This window comes from Crocuta crocuta, unplaced genomic scaffold (genome assembly GCF_008692635.1).
Source record: "Crocuta crocuta isolate KB4526 unplaced genomic scaffold, BGI_CrCroc_1.0 scaffold1511, whole genome shotgun sequence".
NCBI lineage: Eukaryota > Metazoa > Chordata > Mammalia > Carnivora > Hyaenidae > Crocuta > Crocuta crocuta.
Window position 1 is genome coordinate 24705 of NW_027529622.1, and position 13966 is coordinate 38670.

General features: G+C 41.6%; 1 protein-coding gene across 1 annotated transcript in view; it reads left to right on the top strand.

The window, feature by feature from the left end:
• The window catches only part of LOC144229850 (6-phosphofructo-2-kinase/fructose-2,6-bisphosphatase 1-like), a gene marked incomplete at its 3' end in the record, with an annotated part of 38851 nt that overhangs the window by 14667 nt on the left and 10218 nt on the right, over nt 1-13966 (top strand). Inside the window, exons 6-10 of the mRNA XM_077761941.1 lie at nt 375-431; nt 2607-2728; nt 4825-5032; nt 7696-7842; nt 12120-12224. Coding sequence (XP_077618067.1) covers nt 375-431; nt 2607-2728; nt 4825-5032; nt 7696-7842; nt 12120-12224 — 639 coding nt within the window. The remainder of the gene's footprint in view (nt 1-374; nt 432-2606; nt 2729-4824; nt 5033-7695; nt 7843-12119; nt 12225-13966) is intronic.

The following is a 13966-nucleotide window of genomic DNA, read 5'->3' on the forward strand; positions in this document are numbered from 1 at the left end:
GCTTTCCAGATCACATTTAAAAGCAATGGAACAGAATAAGAAAGAACATGACATTGTCATGTCAGCAATGGAAAATAATTGCTGACAGGCTGCTGATACTGTGGGGGTTGGAAATGAAGGAGAGAATAGAACCACTACAAAAAGCATATATAAGAACTAAAAATCAGTAAAAACATAAAAACAATCTAGGGCCATTCAGTTTAGAGTCCATATGCCTCACAAATCTCAGAATCCTGGAAAGAACCAAGCTATGAAATTATGTTGTCAGAGACGCCTATAGGGATGACTCAGAGCCACCGAGAAGAGGTCAAGCTATGTTTGCCCCTACCAAACATAATTCCCTGCCATAAATCTCTCTTCTCTTTCTCTTATAGGTATTTTTCATTGAGTCCATCTGTAATGACCCTGGCATCATTGCAGAAAACATCAGGGTAAGGAGCACCAGTTACCTTTCCTCCTTACTTTTCCTCAGGCTTGGATAATGTATAAAAATACCTCTATGGGATTAAAGGTGGTATTCTTCTGAGGTTCTCTTCCTACTTTCTATAGGAAGTATTCCCTGACCATCCTGGCTTACAATGATCCTATGAAATTAAAAGAAGCCAATGTGGGGTGCCTGGGTGGCTCAGTGGGTTAAGCATCCAACTCTTGATTTCGGCTCAGGTCATGATCTCACGGTTTGTGAGTTCGAGCCCTACATGGATCTTTGTGCTGGCAGTGCAGAACCTGCTTGGGTCTCTCTCTCTCTCTCTCTCTCTCTCTCTCTCTCTCTCTCCTCCTTCCGTTCTCTCTTTATCTCAAAATAATTAAACCTAAAAAAAGAAAAGAAGTTGGGCTTTGGCATACTTCATCAGAGTTGTTTGTAAATGTCANCACTGATTTGTTACAACAAACCTGCATGTTAAGAATCATTTCATTGTTGGAGAGAGAAAATAGAGGTTCCAAGATAAGTGAGGGGTCAAGGATTCATACAACTAGAAAGAAGTGGAACTGGGACTGGACCTCACACTTGTATCAGGGATGTAACTGCTTTTAGATTCTAGGCATATAGTCTAGAACTGGATTTCCCACCACATTTTATTTTCCTCTATTTCATGAAATTACTAGAGCTCAGGGACAGAAGAAACCTTAAAGGTCACCTCCTTTAACCCTCCATCAGATACTTGAAATCTCAGCTAAATGTTTGCTTATATTTTCTTTTCATACCTACAGTGACAAGAGACTCAATGCCTTCATCAAATTCAGTCCAATGAAGTTGAAATCTGCCTCCTTGAAATTTTCATTGATTTGTCCTAGTTTTGCCTCTTGGGGCATAGAACACGTCCAATCCCTTTCTTCTTCATCTACCCTTCTATGTATTTACTGATTAAACACAAATTAAATATATACAACTCAACTGAACCATTCTGAGTATCAGAGACATAGAGGAGAGTTCTTCCCTTGAGCTCACAATATCATGAGAGATACTGGCAAGTTTATAGACATAACTGTGAGATCAGTTCTGAGATGAAGAAATAAAGGAGGCTGTGGGAGAACATTGCTGAGAACCTAACCTTGCATGGGAGAATAGGGGTGTATCAGGGAAGGCTTCTCAATGAAAGCAATAGCTGACCTGAATCTTGAGGAATGCATAGGAATTTGGCAGGTGAAGAATTGGATAGAAAGGAATAGCATATACTAATTATGGTATATCCAGGGAACTATAAATAGTTTAAGTTGGCTAGAGCAAAGTGTGTGGAGGAACAGGAGAACAATGGGAGATAAGATGAAGAAATCATTTTGGGCTCAATTAAGACAAATGGATCACCCAGTGAAATAGTTCACACTGTGCCCTAAAAGACATGAGGAAATAGTGCAGAGTTTTAAGCAAGGAAATGCCATGGTCAGATATACATGTTAAAAATATCTTTCTGGCTACTGGTATGAGGAATACATAAGAAGTAACAAGACTATAGACAAGAGTACTTAATCACAAAGCTAGAGTAAGCATCCAGGCAAGAGAGAATGGAAATCAATAGAAGGGATATTTAGAAGATAGAGTGAAGAGGATTTGGTGTTTGCTGAGAGTTGGGGGATGAAGACACATCAAGGATGACTCCCATATTCCTTTTAGGCTCAGGCAACTGAGTGGATGATAGTGCCATTCACTGAGATGGCAAATGTGGGTGGAGAAGATAGGCATTGGGGGATTAGGAGATGTCAACCATTTAGAAATTTAAAGCCAACATGTTATGTTCTCTTATTAAACACTCAATACATGTAAGTCATTATGAACCTTAGCCAAGATCTATTCCTCTTCATCCATTTATCACATCACAATTTCTGCTCCTCTTTGACATGTTTTTTTTAAACAGTGTGTGCTCTGGAACTGAGTACAATATACCAGGCCTTGTTTAATCACATAGGGAAAAGAAATGAAGAGTCACGCAGTCCAAATTTTCTTCAGTTGACTGACTTTGTAAACTTGGGCAAGACCCTTTGTCCAAGTCTCAATTTTCTCATCTTTGTTATGAGGGATGTTGTACTCAATGATCTCTAAGGACACTTCCAAAGGGCACTGTTAGAGTCTCTGTCTCTCATAATTCCTCTGTTCTACTTTTTCTTAGCAAGTAAAACTTGGTAGCCCTGATTACATAGACTGTGACCGGGAAAAGGTTCTGGAAGACTTTCTAAAGAGAATTGAGTGCTATGAGGTCAACTACCAACCCTTGGATGATGAACTGGACAGGTAAGAGCCCAGAACCCGAAAGCCCAGGACGGGATCCTTAACCCTATTTTGATGTCCTTTAGGATCTGGGGAAATATCCTCCCTCTCTGGGCATCAACTTCTCTATCTGTGAAGTCATGGAGCTAGATTTGATGATTTGTCTTCAATAACCCTCCAAGTTCTAATTACCTGAGGTGGTGATTTCTTGATATGTAAAATGTCCATGGAAAGGTTAAAGTAGTGCCTTCCTGAACAATATGGATAGATCAGGATGCTGATCTCTGGGAACACATGCTTCCTTCCTATGGTTTTTGGTATTGTTTTTTTCAAATGTATTCCTGACACATGGATGACACTTCAGTTTCCAAACATGCTCACCTTCTTTGTTTCATCAAATCCCCTCAACACCTCTATAAAGGAAGCCAAAATAGATCTTATGTTCATAAATTTTCAAGAGGAGGAAATTGAGTCTTAAAGAGCAGAAACCACTTGTTGAAGCTTCTGGCACAAATCAGGGGGTAGAATTAGGATTCTAAAAATATATTTTGTCTCCTACTCATGTCTCTTTTCACAAAACCTATGTACCTCTTCAATAAGTATTTGTCCCCTTTGGGCTGTGGTGTACATAAGTGGTATACATAATGGTAAGAGAGGTGGTTTCTATCTTCAGGTAGCTTCCATAGTGACTTGACATATGGGAAGATACACTAAAAAATATGAAACTCTCATTCATAATGACCTATAAAAATTGGAAGGATTTTATCTGGTAGTACAGGGAATGTGTGAGTTTTAGGCATAGGATATTCCCAGAATCCTGCTCCTCAAAATGGGCTGTGATGATAAGAGACTTTGATCATTCAGATCCTTTGGGTCCCAAGTGAGAAGTATAAGGAGGCTTCAAATAGTCATTCAAACCTTAAGAAGTTTAAAGAGTATCCTTACAACTTTGCCCAACCAAAGTCCTAAGAGGCAAGCATTGTTACTGCCTCACTCCTTAGGTGGGGAAACTGAGACCCAGAGCAGGGAAAGGACTTACCTGAGGCCACATAATGAGTCAGTAGAATGTTTATTCAAACCTTTATCTTCAAACTTCCAGACTGGTTCTCCCCCTCCCATATCCCTACATCATAAAGAAATGTCACATGAGGCTTAGATACTCAGTGCAAGGAGCAGGACCTTTATGTACGGTTGCAAAGATTGTTCACTGTGCAAGGACAACCAGGTCAGGGGTACACTTGCTTTTTTTTACCAAGGCATGTGTGCTGGAGTGAAGCTGTTTCTGCCCTGATGAAAGTGTAACTTTTTAATTTCCATACATGCACATGTTGTGGAGCCTCTGTGTCCCCATACCCCAATACTTGGCATACCGACGAGTAAATGACTGTTTATGGAAGGGGTGTGGAGCATTGATCATGTGTTTCCAAGTGTGTGTTCTTGACTAGCCTAGGAGCTCCCCTTTGGCAGATGCTGAGTCACCACCTTAAGCACAATGCTTAGAACAGAGGAGGGTGTGTTTGTTGACTGCATGACAGATAGGGGGGAATCCCAATCTTTTTCCCTTTCTCAGTGAGGAGAGAGACATACACACACAGACACAAGTGCACCCAGACACAATCTGGTAGCTGTCTGTAGAGTGTTAAATACAATATATCATAGCAGAGGCTTAAATAATAGAGATGCAGAGCCCAGCTTGAGATTTAAAAGAGTGAATAAAAAATTCAGGAGCTGCCAGTGAGATGTGGAAGCCAGCCAGGGACACAGAGGTTTACTGCTTTTCTCTGAGTATGTTAAGAATGTGAAACACAGAGGAGAGAGTCCAGATGCCTGGAGTGTAAAAAATTAATGTGAGAAGATATCCTGGATCAAGATGAAACTAAGAAAGGAGACGGGGAGATGGTAGCAGGCAGTGAGCTCTTTGGAGGTGGCCAGGAGCCGAGTCTCTAGAACCGGTACCCAGAACAGGGCAAGGCATGCCATTTTTTAGAGGAAAATGTTAGGTGAAAGCTGCATTGTACAAGAAGCTTGAAGGCAGGGTGTGTGGTTGGGGCTTTGTCTTGGGATCAGCCTCTCCACCGTCATCCCCTGAGCTGCCCTTGCTCCTGCTTGGGCTGGCCCAGCCACCTGTCCTACATCAAGATCTTCGATGTGGGCACACGCTACATGGTGAACCGAGTGCAAGACCACATCCAGAGCCGCACAGTCTACTATCTCATGAACATCCATGTCACACCCCGCTCCATCTACTTATGCCGGCATGGTGAGAGTGAACTCAACCTCAGAGGCCGCATTGGAGGTGACTCTGGCCTCTCAGCTCGAGGCAAGCAGGTAAAAAGGGCCCCATGCACCCCAAGGCATTGACTGAGCTGGCCAAGCTGGGCCATGGGTGGGTGATGTGGCCACTGCCTGGGTCTTGAGGATGGGGGGTACTTAGTGACAGAGTAAAAGCAGGTTTTGGTCACACCCACTCTTCCACTCCATCGACCACTCAGTGTTGTCCCATCCTTGAATGGCTCCCATGTGCCAATCACATTTACAAGTCTGATAGCTTGGTTATGGCACTTCAGGCCTGCACAAATCTGGCTGAACCTCCAGCCGCACTAGAGTGAGCACCCTTCACCCTGCGTGACTGGTCCCCTCATCTCTCTCACAACTCTGTGCCTTTGCTTCTACAGTTTCTCCCATCTAGCCTGCCCTCCTCTGTCAGCTGGTCATCATCACTTGCACAGACAGCTGCCCTGATGTGCCCTATCCTTGAATCCATCTTCTCCTCCCTTACTCAGGGCTGATACCATGGTCCCCAGCCCCCACTACAGGTCATCTCACTATCAGAACTTTTCCACCACCAGTTACTGCTCTTTTCCTGCCCTCTCTCCCCCACCCCCTTCCAAGGTATAGCTCCTGCTCCATGGGTTGGTCCAGGAAGCCCTCCCCTGTCCTCCTCTGCCCTCCCAGGCAGGTCACCATGCCCTGGGCTTCATCTCTCCCAGTCCTGGTCCATCTCTGACTCTGTGGCATGACTCTCTTCTCTCCAGCCAAGCATAGTAACCGGTACATTATGGGTATAAAATAAAATAAAGGCACATGTTTTCCTTAGTGTCTGGCCCTGTGCCCAGGCTTAACACAGCTATTGTTCTTGCTGGGAGGATGGCTTGGGTAGGACAAACGGGAAACTAGGTGCAGGAGGGAGGGAGCACTCTCTTTTATTGGGCACCTGTGTACAGTCACATCACCATCAGCTGTGAGCCTCATTTAATCTTCACAACAGCTCTGTGGGGTGCGCATTACCATTAATGGTTTATGAAACCTGATGAAGCTAAGCCCCAGGAGGAACAAAAAGAAGCTGCAGGTCATGCAGCCAGTAAGAGAGAGCCAGGACTAAAGCCATGCTTTCCTGCCTGCCCCCAGCATCCCCCACTGCAGAAGTGGTGGTGTCCTCCTAGGCAAGGCACTGTACTGGAAGGCCCATGGCTCCATTTCTGTTACCTTCAGACTGGCAGCCTCCCCTTGAGGTTGACTCAGACCTCTGACTCCCACCCCTCTTACTCCTCAAAGCTGAATAGAGGGTAATGGTGGTTTCGCCCACCCCTGACCCATGGAACCACCTGTAGCCAGGTCTCTTGGTCGGGGCCAGCTATTGCCCTGCCCAGCTACTACCCTGCCCACACAGCACAATGTCCACTTTGGATACATGCCACCCCCACAATGCATACAGCCCTTGCATACAAATGTGTGCATGTACATACACATGCCTGGCACCAGCCTTCATGTTTATAGGAACAGTAAAACATACAGTTTACAAAGCACTTTCCCATTGAGCGTCATCCATAATCAATCACAGAGGGTGTCACCTACTGTGTGTCATGGAGCACTCTGTGTGCTCCTTGTCCACTGTCTAACATGATACTCACAGAATCAGGCTGTGTGAGCTAATGCTGTTTGCATCTTACAGGCAGGAGCTATGAGGCCCTTTCCACCAAAGAACACTGACTGCTGACTCATAATCCATAATTAGAATGTGTATACACAATGCCTATATTTGTAAATATGCATGTGTATATGTATATATATTTGTGCATTTGTGTTGATGTTCCTCATACACCATCTGTGACTAATAACATGTCTATATGCAGAAGAAGAGTTCATCACTTGCTCATTTGGGCTCCCACAGCTCCTCATGGTTCCTCTCATCATTTCCCTCACTGGATTGGTTGTGTCTTGAGAATGAGACATCCTGGTACCCACACATGACCACACATACTATGTATATGTTGGAATGCCCTTAGAAGCTTGGTACTGAGTCCCCCAAGGTCAAAAAGAAATGTCCCCAAAATCCACATCCCCTACCTCTAGACCACACTGTGAGTACCCAGAACCCAGAATCCCCTGCCCTTCTGTACTGGAGTCTGCTTTCCATGCCTATATGGGCCTATCCAAGAGTCTGTCCACCTGAGAGCAGACTACATCACAGTAGTGTTTACCCCTAGCAAAGGGGTAGCCAAAGGGTCATTGTTTGTGGATCATGGAAATCAGTTGAGATGAGATGTGGACAGAACTTGGTCATGTACAAACATGTACTCAAGGCATCTAGGAGTTAAGGATGGAGGAGGCAGAAATGTGAATAGAAGAGAGGTTGATTGTGTAGTGCCTCCATTTGCACTATTGCCCTAGGCTCCACAAATGCCAGAGTTGGGCTGTTTGAATGAGTAATCAAGTAGGGGATTTAATAAGCATCAATGAATACACACATGCCACACATGCACACACACACACACACACGTATAAACATACACAGAAGCACACATATCCTTTTCTATTCCCTTAATTCTTGTCATATCCTTGTTTATAAATTGGAAACATTTAAATTCTACTTTCTCATTCATTATCATTTCACCATTTGTGACAGATTTTGAGCTTATTCTTACAGTTACTCTGTCTTCTTTCATCTCTCTCTTTCTCCCGTCCTCTTTCCCTGCACCCTAACCTCCTAGTATGCTTATGCCCTGGCCAACTTCATTCAGTCCCAGGGCATCAGCTCCCTGAAGGTGTGGACCAGCCACATGAAGAGGACTATCCAGACAGCTGAGGCCCTGGGTGTTCCCTATGAGCAGTGGAAGGCCCTGAATGAAATTGATGCGGTGAGATGCAAAGGGATGGATTTCCTGAGATTGGTGGGACTTGACTCTGGGCTTATTTCCTGGATTGCTTCTGCTGCTTAACAACCAGCCATGTACCATACACTGTTCTGTGTGTTGGGGGATCCATTGAAGGCCAGAACAGACATGTTCTCTGTCCCCATGGAGCTCAAAGGCAGGCCATAAATAACACATTTCATTTTCTGTGACAAATGGTCATAAAAAAGGAAGTACAAGGGAGATGAGGTTGGAAAGGAAGGCAGCTCATAGAGTTTTGTAATTCATGATGAGGGATTTGGATACTGCTTTATTTTTTTTTGATTGTTATAATTTTATTTTATTTTATTTTATTTATTTTGCAAATAGTTTATTGTCAAATTAGTTTCCACATAACACCCAGTGCTCATCCCCACAAGTGTCCTCNGATACCACCTCACGCCAGTCAGAGTGGTTAAAATAAGCAAATGAGAGAACTCTAGATGCTGGCGAGGATGTGGAGAAACGGGCACCCTCCTACACTGTTGGTGGGAATGTAAACTGGTACAGCCCCTCTGGAAAACAGTGTGGAGGTTCCTCAGGAAACTAACAATAGAACTCCCCTATGACCCAGCAATAGCACTGCTAGGAATTTACCCAAGGGATACAGAAATGCTGATGCATAGGAGCACATGTACCCCAATGTTCATAGCAGCACTCTCAACAATAGCTAAAACATGGATACTGCTTTAAAAATGGGAAGTCAAGGAAGAGTGGCCTGAATGTGATTCACATTTTTAAAATAGAAGATACTACCATATTATTTCACTAAATTGTGGAATTTAATAAACAAACAAAGGAACAAAGAAAAAAAAGATAAACTAAAAACAGACTCTTTTTTAATGTTTTTTTAAATTAATTTTGAGACAGATCAAGCAGCATAAGCAGGGGAGGGTCAGAGAGAGAGGGAGACACAGAATCTGAAGACAGGCTCCAAGGCTCTGAGCTAGCTGTCAGCACAGAGCCCGATGTGCGGCTCAATCCCACGAACCATGAGATCATGACCTGAGTCGAAGTCGGACGCTTAACCAACTGAGCTACCCAGGAGCCCCAAAACAGACTCTTAAATAGAACAAACTGGTGGTTGCCAGAGGGGAAGTGGGTGGGGAGATGAGTGAAATAGATAAAAGATATTAAGAGTACACTTATCTTGATGAGCACTGAGAAATGTATAGAGCTATTGGGTATTCTGTATTCAATTGTTGAATTATTGAATATTATACACCTAAAACCAATATAACACTGTATGTTAATTATACTTGATAAATAAATAAATAAATAAATAAATAAATAAATAGGAGACCATTCTGGTCATGTGTGGAAACTAGGTGGGAAGANAAGAGATATGAAGGATAGAGTAGCAGCATTGTACATGGAACAAAGAAATACTTTATCTGACTCTTGTGACATGACAATCTCTCCTCAGCGTCAGGTTTTCCCATGAGCTCTTTAAGAAGGCATTTTTCCTCCCCATTGTCTCACCTGAACTATAGGTATACTGACATCAGGTAGCAGCCCACAGGTTATGATTGATAGGCCTTAAAGCAAAAGCTTTACCACAAGCATAGATAACTTGCATGTAGGTAGGTTAACTTGCTTGCCTGGTAGATATACTTCTATAAATACAGGGAGGTATATGTGTGTATACATACATACATATGTACTTAGCTATGGATGTACAGACATATGCATATTTAGAAAAAGAATCTATAGTATTGTTCTATATATCACATATATACGCTGTAAAATACATTCAAGCAAATATATAAAGAGATCAGTCACTGCTTGTTTCTGGTGCATATGTGGTATAAACATTTATTGGACATCTACTTTGTTTCAGGCTCTGAGGTGGTGTTGGAGACAGAGATCGATACTTGTCTTCACTGAGTTTTCAGTCTAAACAGGGTAGATTAAAAAAAAAAAACAGGAATAAAAAATAGCATGTGTGATAGACTAGACCATCTATGCACAGATGTCAGGGCAGGGCATCTGACCCACCCAGGAGCTGCCTAGTGTGATACCTAACTGAGAATTAATTAACAGTGAGCCAGGTAGAGAAGATCAGGAATGATATGTCAGGAGAAATCATAATAATTAAAAAAGGTAGTGTGTGTGTGTGTAGATTTGCTAAGATTGTAGCAGTAGAGACAGGGAAGAAAAAGGAATAGATTTTAGAGAAATTTAGCAGATAGGATCTTAGAAATTGGCTATGGGGTAGGGTAAGTAAGAAGTAAGAATTTAGAATAGTGCCTAAGTTTCTGGTTTATTTTCCATGATCAATAATATAGTAATAATTAGTTCCACTGATTGAGTCTTTAAAATGAGGCTTGTACAGGGGTGCCTGGGTGGCTTAGTTGGTTAAGCGTCCGACTTTCGCTTAGGTCATGATCTCGCGGTTCGTGNAGGAAAATAAAATTCTAAGAGGTTAGGCAATTTACCTTAAGTCAATAAGAAGTCAGTGGCCATAGAGCGCTTGGTTTGCTCAGTTGGTTAAGTGTCCAACTTCAGCTAAGGTCATAATCTCACAGTTCATGAGGTCCAGCCCAGCATCGGACTCTGTGCTGACAGCTTTGAGCCTGGAGCCTACTTCCCATTCTGTGCCTCTCTCTCTCTCTCTGACCCTCCTCCTGGTGCTCTCTTTCTTTCTCTCAAAAATAAACATTTAAAAAGAGAAGTAAGTAGCCATTTCCATCATTTCCACAGGAAACAGGCTCCCAGCATGCCTTAGAATAGAAAGTCAAAGCCAATCTGGAAGGACCTTGTGTATCTATTAGGGTACACTTTCTCCCATGGACAGTGTCAACAGAGAAATTTGACACTACAGAGCTGTTTGTGGACTGGGTCAGGGGCAAACTTCACCCCTAATGGAAGGCTGGTTGGTGATTCAAAAGACAACAACCAGAGCCTATTGCCCCCTTACAGTAAAGTCTAATCAGAATCCACACAATCAAAAGGAAACTTTATAAACCTAGCATGCTTCCCACCCCCACTCCCAGCAGCCACCTCACTTCTGGGGATTTTTCACAGAACTTGGGAAGCTCTCATGTACTCCTGAGGAACTCCTTATCTGAGCTCTGGATTCCTTCCTTGGGTGAGGAGACCATATCTTCCCAAGGCCCACTCTGAAACCATTAGGAGTTTATTATTTTTTGCCTTCTGAGATGTCTGTGGATACCTGTTTCTTTATCTGCCAGAGATTCTGATACAGATGTAGGGGCAGAGGGGATGGGAAATGCTATAAAATGGGAGCACACTGTTGCATATACGAACATATGTGTTCTTGCATACACAGTCATAGACACCCACCATGCTTACACTCACAGACATGCACTTCACAGACACATTGATCTTCTAATCAGACATAGAATCCCTCTCAGACACATCTACCAATCTACACCTGTACCATGCATGCACACACATCACACTTATACTTAGAGATACATATAAACACACTCACCATAGATATACATGCAGTCTTTGTATATTCCTATATCACACAGACATGGGGAGGCATACTATGGATGGAAATATATATAGTACAGATGCATAACCTCAAGTGTATTACCACAAATTCACATGACCTCAAACATAAGCACACAGATACTCACACAGAGACTGCAGAGACAAAATCAGAGACATACACATTCACAGAAACACATGCCACAGACAAACTGAGACCCACATGGAAAGACAGACCACAGAGACACTCATGTGAAAACATTCTCAGATGCTCAGACACCCTGCACACACACACACACACACACACACACACACATTCACACTCACACAAACATATTAAAAATACTGAGACAAATACACAAACACAACATAGGTCCTGAAGTATACCAGTGTGCTACATATACACATAGAAACACAGTTACAAATCCTTAAACACATATATTTACCAAAAAATACTTAAACATACAATGTACATATATAAACCTATTGGGACAACCACAGAGAAACACCACAGGTACCTACCATATACTATATGCTCATCCATGAACACATCTTTACACATGCACACAGTCTCACATCCACACATCCACACACCTCATACACACACACATACACGCATGCACACACACACACACACTCAGATAACCGGCAGAAACTTAGAGCTGTGTTTACAGAAATCCAGGTTCTTGTGTGCTGCTGTTTCACAATCTTTGGCATCGGAACTATGGTAAAGGCTTATGGATTTCACCTTGTAAATACTTTTGTTCCCAAATAATTTTTCTCAGGGTGTCTGTGAGGAGATGACCTATGAAGAAATCCAGGAACACTACCCTGAGGAATTTGCACTACGGGACCAAGATAAATATCGCTACCGCTATCCCAAGGGAGAGGTAAGGTTTGGATGGGTTGCCTAGCTCCTAGAACACCTCCCAGTATCTTCATTCCAACAACCAGAATTCCACAGTCTCTTGGACAGCTTTAGAAGCAGAGTAAAGCATATTTTGTAGCAGCTGTCATCCCAAAAGGCACATGATAATCTGGCTCTTGACTGCTTTTTTTCCATCTGCTTCCAGGAGGGCTTACTTTATCCTAGATTTTGTCTCTGGCATGTTTTCACTAAAGACACTTGAAATAATTCAATATACTCCTGACATTTTATTGCCAAGTTGCCTAAAGCTCCAGTCACTCTGGGAAGTGGGTTGGAGACCTAAGGGACAATGGCTAATAGTTTAACCAAATTCTTTGCCACCACATGAACCAGACCATCAATTCCCTATTCCTGTATCAGATGGATCATCATTGCTTTCAACCCAGCCTCCATTTAGCCAGTTCCACATTTTAAACTATTTATTAGTCATACTCCATTTCTGATATAAATTCCTGGGAACAATTATCAGAAAAGCAGGAAACCAGGGAAGGTAGAACAATAGATATCCTATGTTACAAAGCACTTTCACATTTTTATCCTCATCCTTTGAAATGACATGCTAAAGTCAGTCTGAGTTTGCTTTTATTTTTCCTTTATATATTTTGGGACTATGCTATTGAAGGCATATAAATTTAAAGTGATTATCTTTTTACTGAAGTGCATATTTTATTATTAATAATAATATTTCCCTGATAATATTCTTTGCTTAAAAGTGTATTTTATGTAAGATTAATACAGCTATATAATTTTTTTCTGGTTAGCATTTGCCTATTTCATCTTTATTTACTCATGTACATTCACCTTCTCTGTTTATTTTTGTTTTATGTCTCTTGTAAACAGCATATAGTTGGCTTTTGTTGTTTTTAATACAAATTGAAAATATATGCCCTTTGAATGATAATTTTGGTACATTTACTTTTATTGTAATGACTGATTTATTTGAGTTTATTTCTACTCTCTTATTTTGAGCTTTTTATGCTTAGTTTATTTTTCTGTTTCTCTCTTCTTTACAGTTATGCTTCTGAGTTTTTACATCTATATTTGAGATATATAATGTTTCATTCTTTTAGAGATTACTCTTAACATTTTAGTATACATGATAAACAAAATCTAAAATCAATATCTTCTCTTTCCCCCTAAAACAATATAATAACTTCAAAACTCTGGTCATTCCCTCACCTAACTTACATATTAATTGTTTTGTATTTTAGTTCAACCTTGTGTCTTAATCTTCAAATGAATTATATTGTTATTATTAAACTTACTATTATATGAAGTCATTGTCTATTTAGATTTAACCACATTACCAATTCCTTTAATCATTATTTATTCTTGTATCTCAAGTTTTTCCTTCTATGTTCAATTTTCATCTTCTTTTAGAAATTACTTCAGTGAGGGGAGCCAGGGTGGCTCAGTCAGTTGAGTGTCTGACTCTTGGATTTGGCTCAGGTCATTATCTTGTGGTTTGTGGGTTTGAGTCCGACATCAGGTTCAGTGCTGTTGTTGCTGAGCCTGTTTGGGACTCTCTCTCTCTCCCTTTCTCTTTCTGACCCTCTTCTGGTCTATCTTTAAAAATAAATAAATAAGCTTAGAAAAATCACTTCAGTGAGGACTTTATTGGCAATAAAGTCACATTTCTGTCTATAAATGTCTTTGGGGGATTCCTCAATACTATATGATATTTTACCTGAGTATAAAACTCTG